Source organism: Sapajus apella, unplaced genomic scaffold (genome assembly GCF_009761245.1).
Source record: "Sapajus apella isolate SASKATOON/1434 unplaced genomic scaffold, GSC_monkey_1.0 scaffold140, whole genome shotgun sequence".
Lineage (NCBI taxonomy): Eukaryota > Metazoa > Chordata > Mammalia > Primates > Cebidae > Sapajus > Sapajus apella.
The window spans coordinates 3,170,575-3,196,878 of NW_022437080.1; the positions used below are offsets into that span (position 1 = coordinate 3,170,575).

Here is a 26,304-nt window from a genome sequence, read left to right on the forward strand (position 1 = left end):
GACGTGAGATGAATTTATCTCCATTGTGATCAGTTAATAATCAATTCAAAAAAGTTTTAGCAGTTATTCAGAAATAGAATCCCTAAATGTGATAAACGAGCCAAAAACATTTTCTGGAGCAGAGTTTGGGTTGTCAAAGAGGGAGAAATTGATGGAAATGATATAATGTCTTTACCTTCAATAAAGTCAAAGAAAAGGATCCTAGCATACCAATCTCATTACATCTATGTGATGCCTTCGTATTACAATGATGCACTATATAGCTCTTTTGCTAACCAGCTAATAAGAAGTTACTGATACCGTCTTGCAAATGGATCTAGAAACAGCTCAGAGGCAAATCTAGAAGAGTGGTTAGCTCAAAGAAGAGTCATATTCTTTCCTCTGAAAAGCTCTTAACATTTATAAAAGATTACATTTGGTTGTAATAAAGTTTCCGTAGAAATTTTGACAAATAAAATGTCTCAGATGCCACGGATATCAGGCATTGAATTCTGAGCTTTGGAGATCTTGCAACTAAGTGACAAAAGTTCACCGTCAGAGAACGTTTAATTCTCAAAATCTTCATGACAACTTGGGGTTGGACATTTTCAATCAAATCCATTTGAAGAAATAAAGAGATTTGCTCAAATCTATGTGATAGCAGAATGCTAAGTAGTAGAGTATATACCTTTCTAGTGCTGTGTCTCATTGTGACTTCCCTAATGAGAAAAAACAATATTTTTTCTCTCTAGGACTTGAAATATATTAGATAGTGGGAGCCCATTTCTTAAAATAACCAACCAAGAAAACAAAGCCTCTATACCAGATGTAACAATTGTTAGGAGGATTAAATGATGTAAGTTTTCCTGTTGCATTTTAAATGTGCTATTATTATACAATCATCATCATCATAGAATCATTTTGTGTATCAGAATCACTCTGCTAACTAATTTTTGCCTCTTTGTTTTTCTTTTTAAATATTTGGATTTGTTGAAAGGTCAATCAGTATCATTTTCACTGAGTTTCTCTTACACAAAGACCATTCCTTCATCATTTCTGTCCATTTCTTCACCCTTGACCAATGGTATCTAACATATGGGTACTAAGTAAATACTTATTTAACTGGATATCTACATATTTGATTTCAGTACTATACAGATAAAAACTTAATGACAAAAAAACTTAATGACCAAGTTACATGAGTTACTGCATCTGATTTTCAAGTTACTGCACCTGATATTGTAATTTCTTTCACTTATAAATCCTAAGCTGTAGAAAAAGGTTAAAAATCACTTAAACCAAGATCTTTTGGTTTTGCTGTAATTTATTTTGAGAACTGACTGAAACTAATTTTTAGGAAACTTTTTTTTTTTTTTTCCTACAAAGAACAGTCTCAGGGCTAGAAGGGTCCTTAATGCATCACCAATGGTCACATTCCCTGCTTCATGGAAGCAGGAATCAGAGGAAAGCAGGGGTTACTTTCTTCAAAGTTTCTTTAGCTTTCTTGCTCCTTCAGTTTTCCTGGTCCTCCATTAGGTATGGCTTAATCCCCATTGCTGCAAATCTTAATGCCTGGCTTAACTTGCTCCAAATTTTGGATGGTAGTTTTGGAATTTAAAATAAAATGTGAATAGATTAATGCAATCCACTTACATTTTCAAACTTATTGTCTCTGGCTTGAAAATCAAAAGCATTGTGTTATTTGCCAATTCTAATACACATTGTTACTGTATCTAGGGAAAACCTCTGTCATTTAGGCTCCCCATTAAGGTTTCTCCATAGAAGGAAGGAGAAGAAAAATCATAAGAAAAAAACTCGAACACCCACACCATATTCTGCTTTCAACAACTCCCAACAACATATTTTTATTTTCATTTTCTTTGAAGACATAGAGAATAATTTTTATATCTGATTAATACATGGAAAATTTCATTTTAATTTCACTAGTTGCAAATTGTATTAATTAATTCATCACTTATCAAATTGAAGGAAGGGAACCATATACGTGTGGAGATACACTTAGAATTAAGGATGATGCTGTGAGAGCAAATAAAACCTGTCTTCAATTCTTCCAAGTCATACCGCAATTAAATACTTTATTTTATAATAAAACTAAACATTGTTAGGTGGAGAGTATAATGATTCTTTCAATGTGATTTGTTTCCCCCAAGCATTTTCTCTCCCTTCACTAACCACTCAAATGCAAATTTTATCCTACAAAACATTTCTAAGCTTCGTTTGTTTTTTAACTCTCATATGTTGAAACCCTCAATTTTTTTTAAAGTAGTTCCCTTTCAGGTTCAGGGGTACATGTGCAGGTATGTTATGTAGGTAAACTCGAATTCATTCCAGCAGCTGCTCTAGAGACTTAGCATACGAAATCTCTTCTTCACTGCTTTCCTCTATTTCCTGGGAGGTAGCATTGCCAGTAACTTCAATGAGAAAACGTAGGTCATTACATGTTAAGTCCCTCAGTTTCCTATCTGTTTACAAATGAAATTATTCTCTGATATGATTTAATTCCACCCACTCTAGGATTTCAAAGAAAGAGCTCGTTTTTCCTTTCCAAGTCAGTGACTAACCCCAGACTCAGCCTTGCTCTATCGCAAAGGGGATCTTTGCCATAGTGTGCGCTTGCGCGAGCGAGCTCTCTCGAGCGCACATTTTATGTGTGTGTGTATCTGTGTATGTGTGTGTCTAAAGTCCTCCCAAACTCCATGTCTAAAAAGCCTAATAATGTTGATTTGCTGAGATTACTTTTAATGAACCAATCAGATTGTTTCACTATGCTCTGTTGATAGATGATAGATTAGATATAGATAGATAGATAGATCATAGATAGACAGATATAGATTCTTAAGATTCATCCATTTTAAAGAAAAAGAAAAGCCTTCACTCCACACTTAAGACTTTGTTATAATCTCCCTTCTCTTTACAGCCATGTTTTATGAGCAAAACAGGGTCTCATTCTGTGCCCTGGCACATTTTGTTCAATTTTTAAACCGTCTTTGTTACGCTTGCTTCATGAGTCCTCACAAACAGCTCCAGCAAATCCACAAATAACTGTCACAATGGTACATTCAATGCACTCTTTCTTTTGTTTTATATATCAAACTTTCTTTCTCAAATATATGACACTATTGTATAGTTACTTCTTCTAAAACAGCTCACTTCTGTTGGCTCTATGATGCCACTTGGTTCTGGTTTTCTATTTCTTCTCTGAATATTTTTTCCTAGTCTCTTAATCTGAGTCTTCCGTTAACATTTATTGAAGCTTGATGGTTTCCAAAAATTTGTCTTGAGACTTCCTTTCTGTGCTTTGTTTACTCCAAAATATTCTCGTAAGTGCTTTTTAAAGAAGATAGATTAATTATTTTCCTACACAATAGAAAATAATAGTCGGCTGTTTCAAGCACTGCCGTAGGTCTTCTGGGTGCAGGTCCTCATATCCTACTTCATGATTCACACATTGCTACCCCTGAATGGGTATTTCCTGTGAGAACTCATCGCTTCTTCCAGCCGTCTCCTGTCACTGTTACCTTGCTTTAATCTGCATATCCAATCAAACGTCAAAATTTTATTTGCCTACTATCTGTTGTAGCGACCACCTCTTGCTGTCACATGTACAGATTAGTTCAAACCTTCATTATCTCTGGCAATAGTTTATTCTTCAGTTTTATGTGACTCTAATCCAACTTCAATGCTGTTACCAGGATAAATGATGATGTAAATCACATCTTGTAACATTAATTTAGCTTTTAACTCTTTATTGCCTTAATTGATCACGCAATGATGCACAAAAGGCATCCTAAGATGGCAAGTAATATCTCTACAATGCTTTCTGACTGCCATTCCAGTATCCTCTATTGTTGTGGCTTCTCCAACCCTATGCTAATCTCCATGTCTAATAATGCTGATTGACTTAATTACTCTTAATAAATCAATCCAGTTGCATCACCACGCTGTGTTTTCTCAAATCACACTATTCCTCCTGTCTGGGAGTCCTACTAGAATCCCCCCTCATTTATTTGGCAAATATTTAACTATCTTTTAACACAACTACATTGTCTCTTTACTTTTTTAAATTTTTTCTTTTTTCTTTTTTTTTGAGATGGAGTTTTGCTCTTGTTGCCCAGGCTGGAGTGCAATGGCTGGATCTCGGCTCACTGCAACCTCTGCCTCCTGGGTTCAAACGATTCTCATGCCTCAGCCTCCCAAGTTAGCTGGAATTACAGGCATATGCCACCACACCTGACTAATTTTATATTTTTAGTAGAGAAGGGGTTTCTCCATGTTGGTCAGGCTCGTCTCAAACTCCCGACCTCAGGTGATCTGCCCACCTTGGCCTCCCAAAGTGCTGGGATTACAGGTGTCAGCCACTGCGCCCAGCCCATTGTCTCTTTTCATTTAAAATTCATCTGAGTTTAACTGTTGACCCAAAAAGAATTGATCACTCTTTGGAGCCCAGATTGCATTCATTAAGATTCTTTATAATTTATACTAACTTTATTATATTTATTTGCATAGATTTCCCAGCTTATTTAAACTATGCTTAGTTAAGGTGTGAGAAATTACATATCTTATTTAGAGTTATAACTTTGATGACTCACATAATCACTGGCACTAAGCAGGTGCTACATAAATGTTGGATAAATTCCATAAAATTTGGAGCTTTACTCTCCAGAGTGGATCTCTTGGTAGGAACAAATCTCAGTTGATCCTGAGACTGAGCCTCTTTGTTCCAGAATCAAGCTGGTGTTTCAGTCCATGAAGTTTTCATGTAAGGAAAGGACTGAAATGGTTTTGTATGGACGAAACAGGATGGAACTGCCAGGGACATTTCCATTTCCCATTAAGTAAGTGGTACTTGAAATAAAGCCGGTGCTGTCCAGGCACCAGGGACAAAAATCCTGTGCAGGGAAGTTGGTGTTTCAGATAAACACAATGAGTTCAAAGCAGGGAACTTCATGGGCCTCTCCTTCAAAGAACTGCCTCAGTGGAAGGTAGTTAATTATTATCTCGGTTTAGCTAACTCTTGCAGTCTATGCATTCCAGGTAGGAAAAAATGCATATTATACACAACTTGTTTTCTGTAAATAAGTTCACAGGTTTTTCTAGTAAAAAGTATTTTTTCATTAACTAACAATTTTGTTTAACTGGTCACCGATAAAATCATGCATGATTGCATTGTCCTTAGGTAAAAAAACTACTTAGTAATTATTTATTTACCTAAACTCATGCAGAATAATAGAATCAAAGAATATCAGAATAAAACTAATACTTAGAGAACTAAGCTTTCTTCAAACATGGTGTCTTTTCTAAAATAACTCTGAAGCTGATAATCCAGCCTTCATTTTAACAATCCCCCAGAGGAATAATTTTTACGCAAAAGTGGATGATTTCCATTCTTCAATATGTGTGATTATGGAAAAGGAATTTTTTAAATTTTGGTAAGGACACTTAATATGAAATCTACCTTCTTAGCAATGAAAGAAATTTAAAAAAAATTTTAGGATCAAAAATTTAATATATATTCTACCTGGCAAATATTTAAAAATAGCCCTAAGTCCCATATATATATATCTGATCTCTCTCTCTATATGATTTATATATATATGATTTATATATATGATTTTATATATATATATAATTTATATATAAATATAAGAAACTGAATTATAAATGTTGCAGACCAATAAATTTATTTTGATCTCCAGCGACTAATATAGTACCTCATAAGTACCACAATACAGTATCTCAGTAAGGATCACACACGTTTTCATAAGGCTGTTTATGAACAACAAGAAAGACAATGAATGAATGATCAAAAAATACTCTTAGTTTTTTTTCATTTTGAGGAAAGAATTTTCTATTTTAACATAGTCTTTGATTGCGATCTGATCAATATTTTTGTGAAAGTTTTGGATACAGGTAATAGGTGGATTCAATATTATACTTGATGGTTAGTAGACAAAGAATTCAAAAATCTCAGCATACGACAATTACAGATAATTTAGAGAAAATTGTGGGAGAATTCAAATAGCATAAACTTTAATAAAATACTTCCCATAGATAAAGTCACATTAAAATTTGAGAGATGTGTGGCTTTCTTTGCTTTTTAAAGATTGGTTAAATCTAGTCAATACATGCCAAGAGCATCCAATGCTCATCAAAGTAAACAGTAAAAACAAAAAACCCTAAGTAATATTTCAATTGATGAGTAATATTTTCACTCTACCCTCCCCATCAGACCAAAACTGAATGATTCATTTCAGAATTAAATACGTTAAGAAGACTGTAGACAAATGGATGTGTTAGCAAACAAAAGTTATTAAATGTCATTCATTCCAATTACTAGAAAGCGCAGGGTGACCTATATTTTCAAATATTAAAAATCTTTGTCTTTTAAAAATAAATTTAAATGTATCTATGTTCCTAGAATCTAATAATAATGATTATTAGTTGTATTGAGATAGCTGTTTTCTCAAACAATAATTTTCAAAACCTGTTCCTGACAATACAGTAAACACACTGGCATTAAGAAGTATTTATTTATTTTAAAAGCAAAGATCTGAATCCTGTACAAAAGTTTTGTGTAGACGTTTTTGAGTTCAGTGAAAAATTTAATTTTGATATCGTTGTAAAACTCTTTCTTTCTTTTTCCCACCTACACTTTCAGTTTCCAACTCTTCCTTCTACAACTTTAATATTCTGACTCGTAATTCATGCTGTGAAGATGTTTTCCCACAAACCTCTAGGGTATAAGAAAGCCCATATTCATTTATATTAGTAATAATAACACCGGGCAGTCTGAAGCTGCTTATGTGGCTTACATCAAAAGGGTTTTCCACTCGAAGTTTAATTCAGGCAGGGTCAGGTGGCTCATGTCTGCAATCCCAACACTTTAGGAGGCTGAGGCGGGCCACTAGAGCTCGTGAGTTCAAGACCTGCCTGGGCAACATAGTGAGACCCTGTCTCTACAAAAAATACAAAAATTAGTGGAGCACGGTGACCTAGTCCCAGCTACTCAGGAGGCTAATGTAAGAGGATCGCTTGAACCTGGGACATCGAGGCTGCAGTGAGCCAAGATTGCACCACTGCATTCCAGCACTCCAGCCTGGGCAACAGAGTGAGACCCTGTCTCAAAAAAAAAAAAAAAGAAAAAAAGAAAATTTAATTCACATATTGATGGCGGCCATGGGCCAGCTGGTGTGGTTGTTGCCATCACACCAGCCGCTGCAGGGAGTGTGCCGGGAGGAGTTGAACAGCTCCCCACCCTCACCCCTCCAGCCCTATGCCCGGCTCCATTGAGGTGGCCCCCAGGGCAGCCGGCTATGGGGAGAGGTGCTGTCTGCCTCCTCCCTTACCTCCCTGCAGTGACTGGCATGATGACTGCCACCGGGGTAGCAGCATGGCGGGGGAGCAGTGCGGTCAGAGCTGGGACCACCCTTCCATGGCCAGGGCATTAAGTAGGAGTGGCGTCCACTTCAGGGACCTGGCCAGCAGAGCAGCCACTATGCCTACCCTGCCAAGGGTGCCGAGTTCCTGGGCCTCGGGAGGAGGCTTTGCTCAGGCTGCCCAAGGCCAGTCCTCTGGGGTGACCTCGGAGTGTGCCACTCCCAACAGCCAGTCCCAGGACCTGTGTTCTGCTCCGTCTAGGGTGTCCCTGAACGCCCCTGCACAACCAGCCACAGTTGCAGCCACCAAAGTTGGTGTAGTATACCCAGGCCTCCAGTGTGCTGAGAACAGGCAGGAGCCCTGCCCACCCTGGGCACAGCTGCAGCCATCCAAGTCAGTGCTGTAGCCTTGGGCTTCCATACATTCTTCACTGCTGGGAACAGGCAGGAGCCTCACATCCTCAGGCACAGCTGCAGATGTCCAAATCGGGGAAGCAGACCTGGGTTTCTGTGCTCTTGGGGCCTGGGAAGGCCCCCCTTGCTTCTGCAGGCTCGGAGGTGGCCTGGCCTCTCCCCACTCTCTGCACCTGGTCCAGTATAGAAGTAGGTTGGAGCTGAGCCCAAGGACTGTCACAACCCTGCTGAGTATACCACGATTGGGAGCTGCCACCTCAGCCCCCTCTGAATGTTGGGCCAGACGAGAGTTGATGGGGGGAAGCACTGGCCTCCAGGTGCCCCTTGACATGAGCAGCCTGTGTGCCATGGAAAGCGTCAGGAGGCAGACTGGCTCCTAGGTGGAAGGGAGCAGGTCCCTGTAAGGCCCCATCCTCCGGCCAGGAAGGGCCTGAAGGCTGGGGGCCAGGCTGCCACGCCCATGAACTGGAGTGGGGACTTATGGTGCCTTTTTCTGCCCACCCATGGCCACAGATGGACCAATCCACATGTACTTCCTCCCCTCTGAGGTCAATAAAATCCCCAGGATCAGCAACAGCATGACAGAGGACAACTGAGAGATGACAGGGTGACCAGCTGCAGAGAGGAGCCACCCACTCCAGGCCTCCTCTCTGCTGAGAGCTGCAGACAACATGGGACAACCTGCCTTCAGAGAGGATCTGTCCTCTGTGGGTCTCCTCTGAGCTGTTCTAATAGTAAAGCTTCTTTTCATCTTACTCACCCATAATTTTTCTTGTCATTCTTCCTAGAAGCAGGACAAGAACTCGGGCAAAGTTACCATCACATAGAGGTTTCTGACCAGAAAAAAATGACACTCTTAAGATCCCGTAACAATATTACCTTTAAATTCTCCCTGTTGTCTGTGAGGAGTACTGACTGTTGAAACCTTCACTGTTTTTCTCCTTAATATGAATAGAGTTTGTGATTACTGATTGGAAAATACTTACTGCTAAATTAGAAGGGGTTAGCATCTACATGAAATTTAAGGAGCACCTTATCTGATATCCCATAAGATTTATTTTATTTTTAAATTAACATGTAATATAATTGACTTTTTAGCATACATTTCTATCACTTTTAACATATGTACAGTTTCCAGTAATAGCCACCACAATCAAGATACAGAAGGGTTTTTTCACCCCCCAAAAATTTTTTTCATACTAAATTTTTGTAGTCACATCCTCCATTTATAACGTATGCTAAAAAACTGTTTCATTGTCCTTTATGATATTTTTGCCTTTTCAAGAATGTCATAAATAGAAAATTATATAGTATGTAACCTTTTGAATTTGGCTTCTTTGCCTTAGCATAATGTCTTTAAGATTTATCTGAGTTGCTGCATGTACCAAAAATATGTTCCTTTTAACTGCTGATTAGTATTCCATTATATAGAGTACCATTGGTTGCTTATCATTCACCCACTGAAGAACATTTTGGTCGTTTCTAGTTTTTGACAATTAGAAAACAGCTGCTAAAGACCCTTGTGTATAGGTGTTTTTATGAATACAACAAGTTTTCCTTTCTGTAAGGTAAATAATTAGGAGTAGAATTGGTGGGTTATATTATAAGTGAATACTTAACCTTACAACATATCAAACTGTACCAAGTAACCATACAGTTTTGCATTTCAACCAACAATGCATGAGATTGCATTGAGGATTGCTCTGCATCCTCACACTTGGTAGGGTTAATATTTTTAATTTTAGATATTCTAGGATGCATCTTAGAACATTCTTATGCATTTTCCTTATGATGACTTATGTTGAGGCTGGGCGTGGTGGCTCATGCCTGTAATCCCAGCACTTTGGGAGGCTGAGGTGGGCCTATCACCTGAGGTCAGGAGTTTGAGACCAGCATGACCAACATGGAGAAACGCCATCTCTACTAAAAATACAAAATTAGCCAGATGTGGTGGTGGGTGCCTGTAACCTCAGCTATTTGGGAGGCTGAGGCAGGAGAGTCACTTGAACCTGGGAGGCGGAGGTTGTGATGAGCCAAGACTGCACAATTGTACTCCAGCCTAGGCAGCAAGAGCAAAACTCTATCTCAAAAAAAAAAAAAATCATTTTGAGCATCTTTTCATGTATTTATTTGCCTTCCTTATATCTTCTTTGATGAAGTGTCTGTGAAAATTTTGCTCATTTTTGATTTGGAATGTTTGATTTTTTAACGTCGAATTTTTGAGAGACCTTTATACATTCTGGAAACAAGTCTTTTGTGTGACTGGGAATTCCAATATTTTCTCTGTTACATTAATTTTAATTCTAGTAACAGTGTCTTCACACAGCTAAAGGTTTTAGTTTTGCTAAAGCCCAACTTATCAAATTTCTAAAAACTCTTTGGCTAACCCCAAGTCACCAAGATTTTCTCCCATGTTTTCTTCTAAAGGATTTCTAGTTTTTAATTTTACATTTTATGATAAATTTTGCATATGAATATAAAATATTTCCAAAACTAGTTATAAAAAGACTATAATTTTTCAATAGAATTTCCTAAATACCATTTCTGAAAGTCAATTTTCCATATTTATAAGGTTCTCTTTCTAGACTTTCAATTTTGCTCCACTGTCACATGTCCCATCATAAATACCACACTCATTTGATTACTGTAGCTTTTGGTAGTTCTTGAAATCATGTAATACAATTTCTCTAACTTTATTTTTTTTTATTATTTATTTTTATTTTTATTTTTATTTTTTTTGGGGGGGGGACGGAGTTTCGCTCTTGTTACCCAGGCTGGAGTGCAATGGCGTGATCTCGGCTCACCGCAACCTCCGCCTCCTGGGTTCAGGCAATTCTCCTGCCTCAGCCTCCTGAGTAGCTGGGATTACAGGCACGCGCCACCATGCCCAGCTAATTTTTTGTATTTTTAGTAGAGAAGGGGTTTCACCGTGTTGACCAGGATGGTCTCGATCTCTTGACCTCGTGATCCACCCGCCTCGACCTCCCAAAGTGCTGGGATTACAGGCTTGAGCCACCGCGCCCGGCACTTTATTTTATTTTCTAAAATTATTTTTCTTATTCTAGTTCCTTTGCCTTTCTATATAAATTTTAGAGTCAGATTATGTATATCTTCAAAAAATTCTTCTGCAGTTTTCATTGGAGTTGCATTATACTTATGAAACAATTTGAGAAGAATTGATGTGATTATCTAGGATGACTCTTCCATCCCATCCCATGAACACAGTACACCTCTATTTGTTTATGTCATTGTTGATTACTTTTGTAAGCATTTATAGATGTTAGCATACAGTTTATATATGTATTTTGTTAGAGTTATACCTACTTTTTCATTTTGGAACTGAAGTACATAATTGTGTGTTTTTAGTTTTGATTTCTAATTTTTCATTGCTAAGATAGAAAAGTACAGTTAATTTTTTTTTTTTTTTTTTGAGACAGAGTTCCACTCTTGTTGTCCATGCTGGAGTGCAATGGTGTGATCTCAGCTCACTGCAATCTCTGCCTCCCGGGTTCAAGTGATTCTCATACGTCTCAGCCTTCCCGGTAGCTGGAATTATAGGCATGCACCACCATGCCCAGCTAATTTTTTGTATTTTTAGTAGAGATGGGGTTTCACCATGTTTGCAGGCTGGTCTCGAACTCCTGACCCCAGGTGATCCACCTGCCTCAGCCTCCCAAAGTGCTGGGATTATAGGCGTGAGCCACTGAGCCTGGCCAGTGCAGTTAATTTTCTGTTTTGATCTTGTATCTTGAGACTCTGCTAAAGTCACTTATTTGTTCTAATGTTTTGGCGATTCCTTGAGATTTCTCATACAGGCAATCATGATGTCTAAGAATATGCACAGTTAGTTATACTTTTTCCTTTCTATTCTTCCTGCCTTATATTTCCTTTTCTTGCTTTATTGCACTGGGTAGGATCTCCACTTCTCAAACAAATCAGCAAGAAAAAAAAGTCCCATCAAAAAGTGGGCTAAGGACATGAATAGACAATTCTCAAAAGAAGATATACAAATGGTCCACTACAATCTTGAAAAGGAGTGATGAAAGCAGACATTCTTGCCTTGTTCTTAACCTTAGGGGAAATATATTTACTCTTTCACTATTGTGTATGATGGTGTCCGTAGGTTTTTAAATAGGTATCTTTTATTAGCAAAGGAAACTTTTTCAGACTCTTATGTTCCTGAGAACTTTTATCCATGTATATAACAGTTAAAATCTTACAAGACATTAACTTTATTTCAAAATTGTTTTCTGCACCAATAGGTATAATTGTTTTATTATCTTTTATAGATATTAATATGGTAGGTTACAATACGTAATTTTTGAATATTGAACCAGCCTTGTATTCCTGGAATTCATATCAAATGATTGTAGTGTATTATACTTTCTATATATGTCTGGTTTCAATTTAATACATTTTTGTTTAGATGTCAATGTTCAGAAAGAATTCAGTCTGTAATTTTCTTGTACTATCTTTACTTGAATTTGGAATCAGGGTTACACTGGTCTCATAAATTGCACTGGGAAGTGTTCACTCATCTTCTATTTTCAGGAATAAATTTTGTACAGCTGCTGTTAATTCTTCTCATATGTTTGGCATAATTTACCTTCTGGACTTGGAGATATTTTCAGGTTTTCAGCTACAAGTCTCAGTGCTTTGACATTTATAAAACAATTCAGTTTTTCTATCTCATCAAAAGTAACTTCTGCTGGAGTGATGGATCAGACCTGTAATCCCAGCATCTTGGGAGGCTGAGGTGGGAAGCTCACTTGAACATAGAAGTTCGAGGTTACAATTAGCTCTGATTATTCCACAGCACTCCAGCCTGGGTGACAGAGAGAGACTTCATCTCTAAAAAAATAATAAAATAAAAAAGTAACTTTTTGAAAGTGTATGGGTTTTGAGGTCATTGATTTTATCAAAGCTGTAGAATACACTTTTGTAGAGTATTTGTGGTATTTCTTTACTATAATTTAATGTCAGAGTCTCTACTGATATCCATTGCTTCATTCTTGATGTTGGTAATTTGTGTATTTTCTGATTTTTGTTGTTATGCTGAAGTTTTAGCAATTTCGTTGATCTGTTCCCAAAACCAGTTTTTGGTTTAAGTGATTTTTATTTATTTTCTATTTTATTAATTTCTAATATTAAATATTTTCTTTATTATTTCATGGCTTCTGCTGAATTGAATTATTTTTCCCCTAGCTTTTTAAAATCTTCTATCCAGACCACAAAAAATTTTCTCTATATTAGCAATAAGTCTGTTTTGCTATATTATTTATGTGTCTACTGGAGTAGCACATTTAAATTTTTTTCAATAACTTTTCTTTGCTTTCACAACTTGTCTCACTGGTGCAAAATCTCTAGCATCTGGCCTGCCTTAGGTTTTGATACACCTTCTTCACTAAGCTTAATCATTTCTAGCTTTTGATTTAAATAAGAGACATATGACTCTTCCTTTCACTTAAATACTTAAAGGCCATTGTAGGATTATTAATTGGTCTCATTTCAATATTGTTGTGTCTTAGAAAATAGAGAGGCCTGAAGAGAGGGAGAGAGAGAGTGGAATGGCCAGTGGGTGGAGCAATCAAAACATATACCATTTATCAATTAAGTTAACTGACTTATGTGGGCACAGTTTGTGGTTCCTTAAAAGAATTACAATAGTAATATCAAAGATCACTGATCACACATCATCATAACAGATACAATAATAATGAAAAGTTTGAAATACTGTGAGAATTACCAAAATGTCACATAGAGACATGAAGGGAGCACTGTTGGAAAAATGGTACTGATAGATTTGCTCATTACAAGGTTGTCACGAACTTTCAGGTTCAATAAAGTGAACCACAGTAAAATGAGATAGGCCTATATTTGGTAGAGCATCATTCTGGGTGTGTTTGTGAAGGTGTTTCTGAATGAGATTACATGGGAACTGGCAGACTGAGTAAAGCAAATGTGGAGGCCTAAAGAGAACAAAAAGGTGGAGTAAGAGAGAATTTGCTATGATTGTCTTTGAGGTAGGACATTGGTCTTCTGCCTGCAGGCTGTGACTCATACTGGATCTTACACCATCAGCTTCCCTTGTTTTTTGACCTTTGGACTCATTGAACCTTACACCATCAGCTTTCCTGGTTCACTGGCTTCCGGACTACAAATGAAACTATAGCATTGGCTATCCTGGGTCTCTAGCATACCAGCTGCAGATCATGGGACTTCTCAATGTTTAATGTACTATGAATTACATCCAGTCCTTTTAGGTATACGTATATTTAAACGTTGTGGTTTACATCTCTAGAAGTTTGATTTTTTTAATGTATCTTCCACATCTGTAAACTTTTGAACATATGGTAAACAGTATAAGTGTTTTAATGCCATAACTTGAATAATTCTAACATATGTTTCAATTCTGAGTCAGTTTTGATTTACTGATTTTTCTCCTTACATCATATTTTCCTTCTTTTTTTCATGCTTAGTAAATTTGCATTGGAAAATTTTCTTTTACTGGGTATATTTGTATTCCATAAATATCCTTGAGTTTCTTCTGGAGGGCTACTAAGTTACTTGAATACAGTTTGTTGCTTTAGTCACTTGTTTTGAAGATTTGTTAGGTAAATTAGTTTAGAGCTAATTATTCAAACTCTTGAAGCAAGACGCTTTTGATTGCTGAACTCAATGCCCCAGGAATCCTTAGGTTTTCATTCTGGCACATAAATAGTGTGAGAATTCACAAAATTCCCAGCCTTTGCATAAGCATTGGGCACTATTTACCTTAACCCATTAAGTAGTTCTTTCCTCGTTCTTGGATAGCTTCCTTGCATCCATATGAAGATCAGCACTGAGCTGAACTCAAGCAGGGTGCTCTCTCGGTGTATTAGTCCATTTTCACACTGCTGTAAACAAATACCTAAGACTGGGTAATTTGTAAAGGAAAGAGGTTTAATTGACTCACAGTTCCACAGGGCTGGAGGGGCCTCAAGAAACTTACAATCATGGTGGAAGGTGAAGAGGAAGCAATGACCTTCTTCACATGGTGGTGGGAGAGAGAAGTGCAAGCAGGGGAAACGCCTTATGCTTATAAAACCATCAGATCTCATGAGAATTCACTCACTATCGCGAGAACAGAATGGCAGAAACTGCCCCAGTGATCCAATCACCTCCTTCCCTCCTTCTGAATGAGATTACATTTGAACTGCCAGCCTGAGTAAAGCAAATGTGGAGGCAAATATGTACCAAATATTTTTATTTAATAACTTACTATTATTTTTAACATATGGGGATTACCATGGAGATGAGATTTGTGTAGGGGCACAGAGCCAAACCATATCACATGGCAAGTCGTAAAAGATTTTTCTCTGTTTAGCATTATCTTTTCTGACGCTTTTTATGACAAATTCTGTCTTAGTCTGGATGCTCAGCTCTGTCTCCTTCTTTACATCTCAGTTTTGTTCAAAAGTTGTACTCCTTGATGTAAAGGTGAATGTCTAATTGTATTTCGGTGACTTGTACATACTTGTCATCCATAAATATTTGCCAAATAAAGGAATAAACATTTTCACCATAAGATAAACCTCATCATAGCAACACCTCGTTTAAATATTGCTGTTTTTGTTGTTTTATAACATGTACCAAATATTTTTTATTTAATAATTTACTAATATTATTTTCAAATTGTGTTAGGTAGTTAATCCAAATCAACAGTATATAACTGTGATGAGTCAGGAAACTTCAGTTGTTTCTAAAAGTATTGTGAATTCTCCACTGCTCCTCCAATAAAGGTGATAATAGACTTTGTTCTGATATAAATATTTTTACCTTATTGCATATTTTTTCCTACTGCTCCTATAGCACAGAGCATTTCTATTTATTGGCTTGCTGGATATTTGCATAATTGATGTAATATTTGATATTTAATAACTTTTAATATTGAGTAACTTTACTAATGTTTTGATAATACTTTCAGGAATACTTAAAAAAATTTCCTTATTAGACATGTTCAGCATTGACTTATTTTGATTTGCCTGCTTGACAGTACAGGTACTATAATTTCTTTAATGAGATATTTAAATATATAATCTTCTGAAATCTCAGGTGGCATACATGCAGAAATATTATGCCTTTATAAAGTCAAAAATTTTAAACTTTTTAAAGATAAAATTTTTCTCTGGCATATCTGTAATATTGAAAGTGAACCAAAATGTATTTCTAAGGCTTAGGGGACATGTTTTGAGCAGCCACCCACATCAGCAAAACATTTCTCCAAGCACCCATATTTTTATATGGTGGCTTATATGAGCGATGGCTCAGCCCTGTTGTCCTGCACATGAGGAGGCGAGGCTAGGTGTTCTAGACCAGCCTGGACAACATAGAAACTTCTCATCCATTAAAAAAAAAATACATGTGATTTTCACATAATATATTCATGTGTGTTCCAATGCAAAATAGTAGTTTCAATGTTCAATTATTTTGAGTTGTATTTACACTTCTAAGTTAAACAAACAAACTTAAGAATATGTTAACATTTTTATGATCCCCAAGACCCTGCAACATTCAACCTCTGAAGAATATACAGCTTTAGAAGAATGAATAAATAAATATAATAAGCATTTTTACATAACACATATTAGGATATATTTTATTTCATGCCAATAGTAGGTTCCATGTAAAAATGAGACATGGGTTGGGAAAAATACTGTAATCAAAAAAATTCATAATGTCTAGGATCCTTTTCCAGATTATACTAGAATTAAGGAAATGGACTCGCATTCTCTTATATAGCCATGGGCCTTCAAAAGTGTTCCCCAAAACCATTCTCCATGCTCCAACTTCTCATCTGCCTCACCACTGGGACCCACAGAAAGTAAACATGCTCACAGTACAGGAACTAGAGCTTTGCACTGTTTGTTTTTTGTTGTTGTTTTTTGTTTTTATGTGGAACGCTTCATGAATTTGCGTGTCATCCTTGCGCAGGGGTTATGCTAATCTTCTGTGTATCGTTCCAATTTTAGTGTATGTGCTGCTGAAGTGAGCACTGCACTGTTCTTTTAAGAAGGAGGCAAGGTAAGGGTTGCAGCAGTCCTTGGAGAAAAAGAAGCAGCTCCAGACCCAATTGTGTTAGATGTATTTGCTGAACACTTATGTCCGAATCATGGCGCAGAGAAATATGTGCAGGATACAAATATGAATATTTCATGGGCTTGGGAAGGAGTTAGGCTGCAAAGCAATGCTACATGATGAAGTGTTCAAGTAGGACCAGTCTGAGGAGAGGACACCTCATGGGTTTCGAGTTAGTTAGTGTGGTGAAAAGAAGCAATTTCGGCCGGGCGCAGTGGCTTACGCCTGTAATCCTAGCACTTTGGGAGGCCGAGGTGGGTGGATCACCTGAGGTCAGGAATTCAAGACCAGTCTGGCCATCATGGTGAAACCCATCTAAAAAAAAAAAGGAAAGAAAAGAAGCAATTTCAAGACGCAATTGAACATGCTGAATGGGAAAAAAACAGAGGTTGTTTTCATATGTGGAGAAAAAGGGAAGTTCATATGAAATATTTTATGGCTTGTGGTAATCTTATTTTATCTTTTAAAGGAGACTAAAGCATGTTTTGTTTAAGATCCTGTCTTTAATATTTGCAATTCCAAATTTTTTTTTTTTTTTTTTTTTTTTTTTGAGATGGAGTTTCGCTCTTGTTACCCAGGCTGGAGTGCAATGGCCCGATCTCGGCTCACTGCAACCTCCGCCTCTTGGGTTCAGGCAATTCTCCTGCCTCAGCCTCCTGAGTAGCTGGGATTACAGGCACGCGCCACCATGCCCAGCTAATGTTTTGTATTTTTAGTAGAGATGGGGTTTCACCATGTTGACCAGGATGGTCTCGATCTCTTGACCTCGTGATCCACTCGCCTCGGCCTCCCAAAGTGCTGGGATTACAGGCTTGAGCCACCGCGCCCGGCCAGCAATTCCAAATTTTTATAGTTCTTGTCACTGTTGAGCTAAGGTAGACCATTAGTGTGTCCAGTCACATACTAATTTAATCTAGATTCCAGAATTCCAGAATTCACACCATCAGTGCATTTATTCCCCCAAAATAACTCAATAAAACACTGAAGGATTTTCAGAAGATTGTTGATGTTTATCAAGACTTGAGAGCATATGTTATAAAGGGACCTGAATCCATTATTTTGAAATAACTACAGAGAAGTAAAATAAGTAAAAAAGATCCATTACATCTATGGACAGATTGCACGGTGGAAAGCATAATTGTGTAAGACAACAAACTTGAGAATATGTATTAAAAGGGAAAGAATGATGTTTTTGATTCACAGTGAATGCTTATTCATGATTTTATAAACCATCAAATAGAAAATGATGCGGAACTATGTGGGATACAGAGCTATAGTATGTGTTAAATATAATGTCCCCTGAGAGAAATGATTTGAAGCACTTTCAAATATTGTCTAGGTTCTTCTCTCTTTCTCTCTCTCTTTCACACACACACACACACACACACACACACACACACCCTTGAATCTTTGAATTAAGACAAATGTTAGTATCTGCATTTGGTGACAATGTGACTGTAGTCAAAGATAACAAATGATTATTCTCAAGAGACACACAGCTTGCACCTACTCTGCATTGATTTTTCATTAAGGAGCATAATATTTTATTTGCATTTCAGGCAATGACATGGATTTTTTGGTGAACTCACTCTATTTTGTCTACGTATCTTTAATAGGTTTGCGAGGCAGTTTACAGCAAAAGGCCATAAAATTGTTTTCTAAATAAAGATAATAGATCAAAGTTTTCAATTCAACATGGTATTCTCAAACCCACACACTGAAATAGGACTAGCTTACCCAGTCAAGTGGTGAAGAAAGCTGCCTTGTCAAAACATGTAAATTCCCACTGAGTTTGTGTCCTTAAATTAGAATTTTTTTCCATCTCAGGTTTTTCTATTGCTGATCACTGTCCAAAGCATCTCACTGTTTCTCTTTCCCCCCAGAGTGAGCTCTATTTGTATTGACCTATGCCTCATTATTGGGTACCACAAGAGCATCAGCTTGACTAAGACAACACATTTATGGCAAAATTTGTATTTAAAATAATTCATGGCAAAAAAATTATATTTAAAGTCATCACTCTAAATTTCTTCATGAATTTCCCTTTCCATATTTCCATCTTAATGTTTTTGGACTGTCTCTTGATTTTACTCACCTCTGAGACCTTAAAAAAGCCTTTGAGGATGATATAATTAGACATTGAATGTTAGAAGATGACTAAATGGTGGCAATATACGTTGATCAAAATTAACTCATGACAGTAGGGACATGTTTTTCGAAGAGTTGGGATCATTTCTAATTTAATTGGAATTCATTTATAAACAATTTGTGCTAAATATATTTCCTAAACTTTCTAAGTATCTTTTTCTCCAGATATTATACCATTTTCCCCACTTAAACTAGATTAACTAGTCATTAGGGATAGGGAGAAAAGAGACTGACTTGCTGCAGTTCAATGTCATAGAGCAGATATTCTCATCAGTGAATAAATGCTATGTAGATTTTACCAAGAGTTGTTTCTTTCTTAGTCTTGTTCCACTTGTGAACTTTATTTCACTTGATACTGTTCCCTCATCAATTCCATGTCCGACATCTTTTTGAAAGTCAAACGCATCTATCCTTCCTTCTTAGGACTTCTTTTCAGAGATCATCTTGTCTTAATCCAAAACTCCTTAGTCAGTGCCCTTCTTATGACAGCGTTCACATCCTTGTTTCTCAATGTGTAGATGAATGGGTTGAAGGTGGGTGTGACAATGCCACAGAAGAGAGCAACGATCCTCCCCCGGTCATGAGAATAGCTAGAGGGAGGGGGGGCGTACATACTGATGGGTGTGAAGTAGAAGAGACAGACCACCAGCAAATGTGAAGCACAGGTATCGAAAGCCTTCCAGCGACTTTCAGCAGAGAGACTTCTCATTACTGCCTGAGCAATGAACACATAAGTGCCCAGGAAGATGGTGAGTGGCACCAGGAGAAGCAAAACGCCTAGTACATTGAGCCCAGCTTCATTCATACGAGTATCAATACAGGCTAGTTTCAAAAGGGCTGGAACTTCACAGAAGAAATGGTCCAACACTCTCCGTCCACATCTTGGAGCCATCACTGTGAGAGTGCATTGGACAAGGGAGTTAGCAAAATCACTGATCCAGGTGCCCATGTGGATACAGTGTTTCTGCTTCATGATGATTGGGTAGTGAGGAGGCTTGAAAATGGCAGCATAATGGTCAAAGGCCATGATGGCCAGAAGCATGCATTCAGTAGAACCCAGGGCCAAAGCTATATAGAGTTGGACAACACAACCCCCATAGCTAATGGTCTTTTCTGGTCCCTGGAGGTTGACCAGCATTTGTGGGATAGTGCTGGTGGTGTAGCAGAGGTCCAGAAAGGATAGGCTGGAGACAAAAAAGTATGTGGGGCTGTCAGGCTGGGGATCCAGGCAGAAAACTAGCATAATGGAGATATTTCCAAATAGGGCAAAGATGTAGGCCACCGGAAAGATTACAGAGTGTTGTCTCTAGCCAGGGATGGCCAGAAAATCCCAATATGATGAAATCACCTATTGAGCTTTGATTGTTGATCCACACGTCAGTACTGAGAGGTGAAATTCCACCTGAGACCTCTAAATACCCACAATTAGGGATAGATAGACATCAGCAGTAAGAGGAAGCCACTGAGAATTAGAGATCAGAGATGCTGAGATGAAATTCTCATTTTTGCTCTAATCTGCATCTGCATCTTCATTACAGTAAAATGTCATTTGCATCTATAACCTGATGATGATAAAATGTGGAGTCAACACCATCAATGTAATATTGAAAGATTACTGAGGAAAGAATAAATGCCACACCAGCAACATAGTTGGGAATTTTGCGTCTTTAATATACATCTTCTGGTTAGGTATTCACTCCATCTGGGTTTTCATATCTTCTCTTCTAAAAAGTTTTATTAGTACTGCCATCAACTCTACCTGTCATGGATATTTAACGGTGGCAACAGAGTGTAGAGTCAAACAGGTTGGGAAAAGGCAGAGCTTCCAAAAAACGGGTCAAACGAAGACCAGCATGAAGACTGAAGGAGGATCTGCAGCCAGGGAGAGTGAAGACATCTTGGTGTGTACATCCGCTTTGTGCTGATCCTGATCAGAACCACCATGAGAACTAGAGTACTTCATAAAGTCTGCATGATGAAAGGATGGAGTGCCAGGACTCATTTTACCCCTCCCAAGCTTTAATGATGGTCCCACTCAGAGAATCTAAAAATAGGGTGGAAAAAAGGCCGAAAAATTCGAACAAAATGACACATACACAAAAAATCGGGCCTTAGAAATTTGTTTTGTTGTGAAAAATGCAACTTTAAAAACATCTGGATAAACTTGATGGAATTTTAACCTCTGAGAGAAATAACCAGAAAGAGCTTAAGTATTTGAATATTTGAAATTTGAGAAAGTATATGAATTTCTAATCCTTCCAGCACATATAAGCTTAATCATTTCCCCCCCTCCCTTCTTTATTCTTGTATCTTACTAATTACTGATACTGTTTCTACCACCTAAATTGCCTCTATCCTGCTCTTCCCCATCCAAGTTAAACAATTCCTTTATCATAAAATTTCTAAAGAATAATTCCAATTGCAAATTTTTCCATTCTCTACAATCCCAAATTTCTTTTTTGTTTGACTCCTATCTTTTAGCAAATTGGCCGTGTGTTTTTCTCTAGTTGTTTTGTAAAATAAATTTATAAAAGACTGAGAGTTCCTCCAAATCCTTGTCATTCCATTCAGTAGCTGTGTGACTTTGGAGATGTGATTTCATCTTTGTGTGCTTCAATTTTCTCATCTTTCAAATGAGCATAATTATACCTATCTCATAGAACTAGTGTACATATTAAGGAATAGAGTATAAGTTGCAGACATAGCTCTGTTCTTGTCATATACTAATACTTCAATAACTATGAACGTTATTATCAGTTATAATAGTTATTAACAGTAACAATAACTACTATATACTTACCTAATTATGAATTCCCAGATATATTGTAATTGTTTTCTTTTTATGCATCTATAAACAGTTTACAATGATATTGGTAATAATAAGCAACTATTTATTAGGGGATAGTAAACAAAATGTGTCTGCTCCGAAATCAGCTCAGGATCCTCTGTTTACTTTTCTGATCCTCTCATTTGCCCTACGTCATTTTCTTCTTGTGATCCTGACTTAGTAGGATTCAGGTACTTCGCTGGCCAGCTCTATTTTTCAAATTCTGTCATCTGAGTTATGAACGGGTGAATGAAATGAGTGACAGTGTTAAATGATAGGGATAAAAACTTGCTTCACAGCTAAACATAAGAATCACTAGATTCAAAACTGATTTTAATGTCCATCCGTTAACACTTCTAATTTCTTCATTTGCTTATAGAATGACAATTCTTTTGGTATGCAGAGGTCATCATTCTCTCTGAATTATAATTGCATACATGTCACATAAGATGGCAACTGGACCGATTTCTTCTTTACCATTGTCTCTCACATGTATCCACTAAATTTGTATCTATCTAAAAACGTTAAAGCAGACATATAGAAAATAGTTCAGTGTCCCATGGTCTCCAGCTTTCACACTGGTATTCCTACTTACAATTGTTCTTTCGTCTTCAAAACCACCTAGCTGGTTTGGAGAGCAGTCTTTCCATCCTTGAAATGGGACCATGTACATTTCACTTCCAAATTCTTCAGTGGCTCTCCATATTTTGACAAATTATATTAAAATGCAATCTTGAACTCAGGCTTCATATAACAATGACTTGAACCAGCACAGACATATTCACCGATTCAACCAAACTTGTGACCTTCCCTCTTGACCCCTTGTGTTTTTGCTGATGTGAAATGCCACTGTTGTTATCTATCCTATAAGGATCATCTCAAATACACAAATGTCCTTAAGTATTTCCTGCTTTCCTTCATTACTGGTCATCCAGATCATTTTATTTGTAATTTCTTCATGATATACTCATTTTTATATATGACATATATATGATTTGATAATTTCTTTATGATACTCATACATATATTCATATATATATGTCTATATAGACAGATGTCTATATATGAGTATATGTATGAGTATATCATGATATATAGATATATATCTGTATATGAGAGAGATAGAGATTTTCTTTTGTGTCATTTTTGTACTTGACATGTTTTCCTGACTATATCAATTACATACTTTTTAAAAAGAGTCAGCATGTGAAGCAAGAGCATATGTTAAATGTAATTGATATTTATTACATATTAATCAATTTGGATCCAGTTGAAACCAGCAATCGTGAAGCTTTTTCCTTTGGTGCTCTAATATGTTATTCCTAGACTACATTAACATTGTGATATCATTATTTTTCACCTATGACCTCAATCAGTTTCACTGGTATTTCATCACAACCAAACTCATATACATCATTTATTTTTAAATTCAGAGACCAAGAGGTCAAAGCAGAGTTAAAATATGCTCTATTGGCAGTTTTAGTTTTTTATTGCTAATTCTCAAATTGATGTAACTAATTAACCAATAAATACATTGATTTTACTTACTAAAAACTAATGGACTTTAAATATGTCACTTCATACCCTTGTGATCTGGTTTGTTCAAACAGATCAAGATAATTAAAATACTTGCATATAAACTCCATAGTACTTTAATGACAATTAGATGTAAATTTCCTTTGTGAATTAAAAAAAAAACTGTACAAGACCTTATATAATACAAAAGAAACAGCTGCAATATTAGTAGGACTACTCACATGGTAAAATTACATAGAGGTGATTCTAGAAACTTCTGGGACTTTTTTTTTAAACCTTATCATTTTGTATCTCTGCAATGCCACTCTTCATTCAAACTGGTCCTACTCAGTTCCTTTCTTCTCCCATTTCTCACCTGGGACAGTGAGTCTTTAGGAATAGAGCCTTAGAAATATGATTACCTTTTATATTGTATCCCCAAAGAAATGGAACACATATCACTGCCAGTTGATTAGAAGATTATTAGAGAAATATATTTTGATTCAATACTGAGAAACAATTTTATCGTTACATATATCTTTCTGAATCAAATTTTGCCTTATCTATTATAGTCAAAGGAAGACTTCTTCTGTGTTGTAGGATTTCTTATAGAAGGATACTCCTTAATCAGCATTCAGGTAATTCCTTGTCCAATTAAGATCCTAAAAAGACAATTTTGGAATGCTACCTTCATTCTATCTGGACTGTTTTCTTGCTAGAGTTTCTTTCAGAATCTCATCTAATTACCTGCACTCAGATAATGTTCTAAATCTGAAGGAAGCTGAGTTTCTTTTCCTACATTTCAAAATCAGTAGTATTTTCACGATCTTTATATTTTTCTACTACTTCTCTTCCAATAGGCACAGCTATTTATTTCTATCAAGTGCTATTAAGTTTCTGAGATAAGTTTGGAATATTATGAATAAAATTAATTATATACTCTACCCCAAGAAAGCAGTAAAGTTATTAAAGAAGAATATGTAGCCTGTTCCCTTGGTTTTCCATACACTTCATTCATGCCTAAATATTGAAGACTTATAGCAAATAGAGGTAAAATCAATAATAAGGAAATAACAGCAGTAGATAAACTCAGAAAGTAGAGTTAGGAGAGAAAAAAATGGAAAGGAGAGAAAAAAATGGAAAGGAAAGGAAAAAGAAAATGAGACAGAAAAAAGATAAGTACATAAAGATAGTACGTTCTTATCTATTATATAGCAATAGTCACATAAGTTGCTGTTGAATATAGGAATATAAAAGGAAATGAAAAAAATTGAAAATAAAAATTAAAGATCTAAGACGAAATTCAGTAATTCAGTTTAAATGCCTAGAAAGGACTGCAGGGAGCTCTTGCCTTTCTGACTGTATAAGAATAATACGGAAATAGAAGAGTTTAATTTGCCTAAATCAGAAGTTAAAACATGCTGATGAGTCCCTTGAGAGTGAAAAACTGGAGTTGGGAGACAGAAGAATCTATAGATCCTGGCAAATGGGGTGCACAAAAAAAAATGAAGGATGAGCAGAGTAGAAGTATCTGACCATGTGGTTTATGAAAATGTGAAGCCCATTATTTTAAATGTTTACATCCTAATACAGTCTTCATTAGCTTTCTAAGCATGACTCTAAGAATTAATAAATGAAACTGAAACAATATTTAGATTTTCATTCTACCCGACTTATTTTATATACTTCTTAATATTACTTTGTAAGAACTTTTGCTATTGTTTTAATTCCATGCTCTCTCCCTATCAGATTCCCTTGTTCTAAATTGTCATAGATTTAAACAACCTTTTGTTGTTTGTTTTGTTTTTGTTTTGTTCTGAGACAGAGTCTTGTTTAGCCACCCAGGCTGGAGTGCAATGGTGGGATCTCTGCTCACTGCAATCTCTGCCTCGCAGGTTCAAGTGATTCTCCTGTCTCAGCCTCCGGAGTAGCTGGAATTACAGGTGTGCGCCACCAAACCTGGCTAATTGATTTAAACAACCTTTGATTTATCTGAGTGGTAAGGCTTTGAGAGTTAAATTTTCTCGAAAATCAATATGTTAATATCTACAATCTTCGTAATGGAAATAGCAGTTTCAATCTAAAAAAAGGTTTTAAAAATGCACACCTAAAATATTTAAATGAAAATATAAAGTTTCAAAGGTAAATAACATGATTAGTAACACATATTTTTTCCATCAGTCTCCTCATAATAAAATAGTATTTGACTATGATTTGCAACACCAGATTGTTCACATCAAATTTTCTATCCATAAACCTAAATTTTAGGTATATAATTGCTTTCATAAAGTATGTTTGCTTTCTTCACGTAATATGCCTCTAAAGTAAGAATGATTTTTTTTAAAAATGGAAGAAAGGACACTCAGGCACCACGAGGTTGTAGGACTTGCTCAAATTTATAGATCTAGTAAATTCAGAAGAAAAGATTTGAATAATACAATATTTTGAATACTTCATTGGTATACTTTTCAAAGCTTATTGTCCTCTCAAACAAAAATGTATGTGGCTTGTAGAATTTCTTAAGAATTTTATTTTACAGTTTTACTCCTGAGTGCTCCCTTTACCCTACTCCATGAAGCGATGACAAAGCAAGGTGACCTTTGACTTTGATTAATGTTGCCTCCCCCTTTGGTATTTACCTAATGCTGGGTTGTAATCCATCAGTTTGTCTGGTATGTGACATGGAGATGGGGAGTCCTGGAAGACTGACCTGGGGCCCAAACATGATCCTCAGACCAGTTTGCTGTTTGAATTTCTTCTCAGTCCTCTATAACATCAACTCAGTTCTCTCTGACCTACTGAAATGCCAACTTCAAAAACCAATTCCAACTTATGACCATCCGTAGTATCTTAACTCTTCAGTGAGTTTTCCCAGGAATTTTCATGCCATTGCTGGCTTGCTCTCAC

At 36.6% G+C, this 26,304-nt stretch overlaps 1 protein-coding gene and 1 non-coding gene across 2 annotated transcripts; both read right to left on the reverse strand.

The window, feature by feature from the left end:
* Positions 1-16,718: 16,718 nt before the first annotated feature.
* LOC116540486 lies at positions 16,719-16,825 on the reverse strand. The gene has a single exon (XR_004264461.1). It is a non-coding gene; the product is annotated as a U6 spliceosomal RNA (small nuclear RNA).
* Positions 16,826-19,494: 2,669 nt separating this feature from the next.
* LOC116540479 (olfactory receptor 2G3-like) lies at positions 19,495-22,549 on the reverse strand. The gene is given in 4 exon segments (XM_032264001.1): positions 19,495-20,350; positions 20,352-20,438; positions 22,360-22,397; positions 22,478-22,549. Coding segments are annotated over 4 exon segments (1,053 nt in total).
* Positions 22,550-26,304: the final 3,755 nt, after the last annotated feature.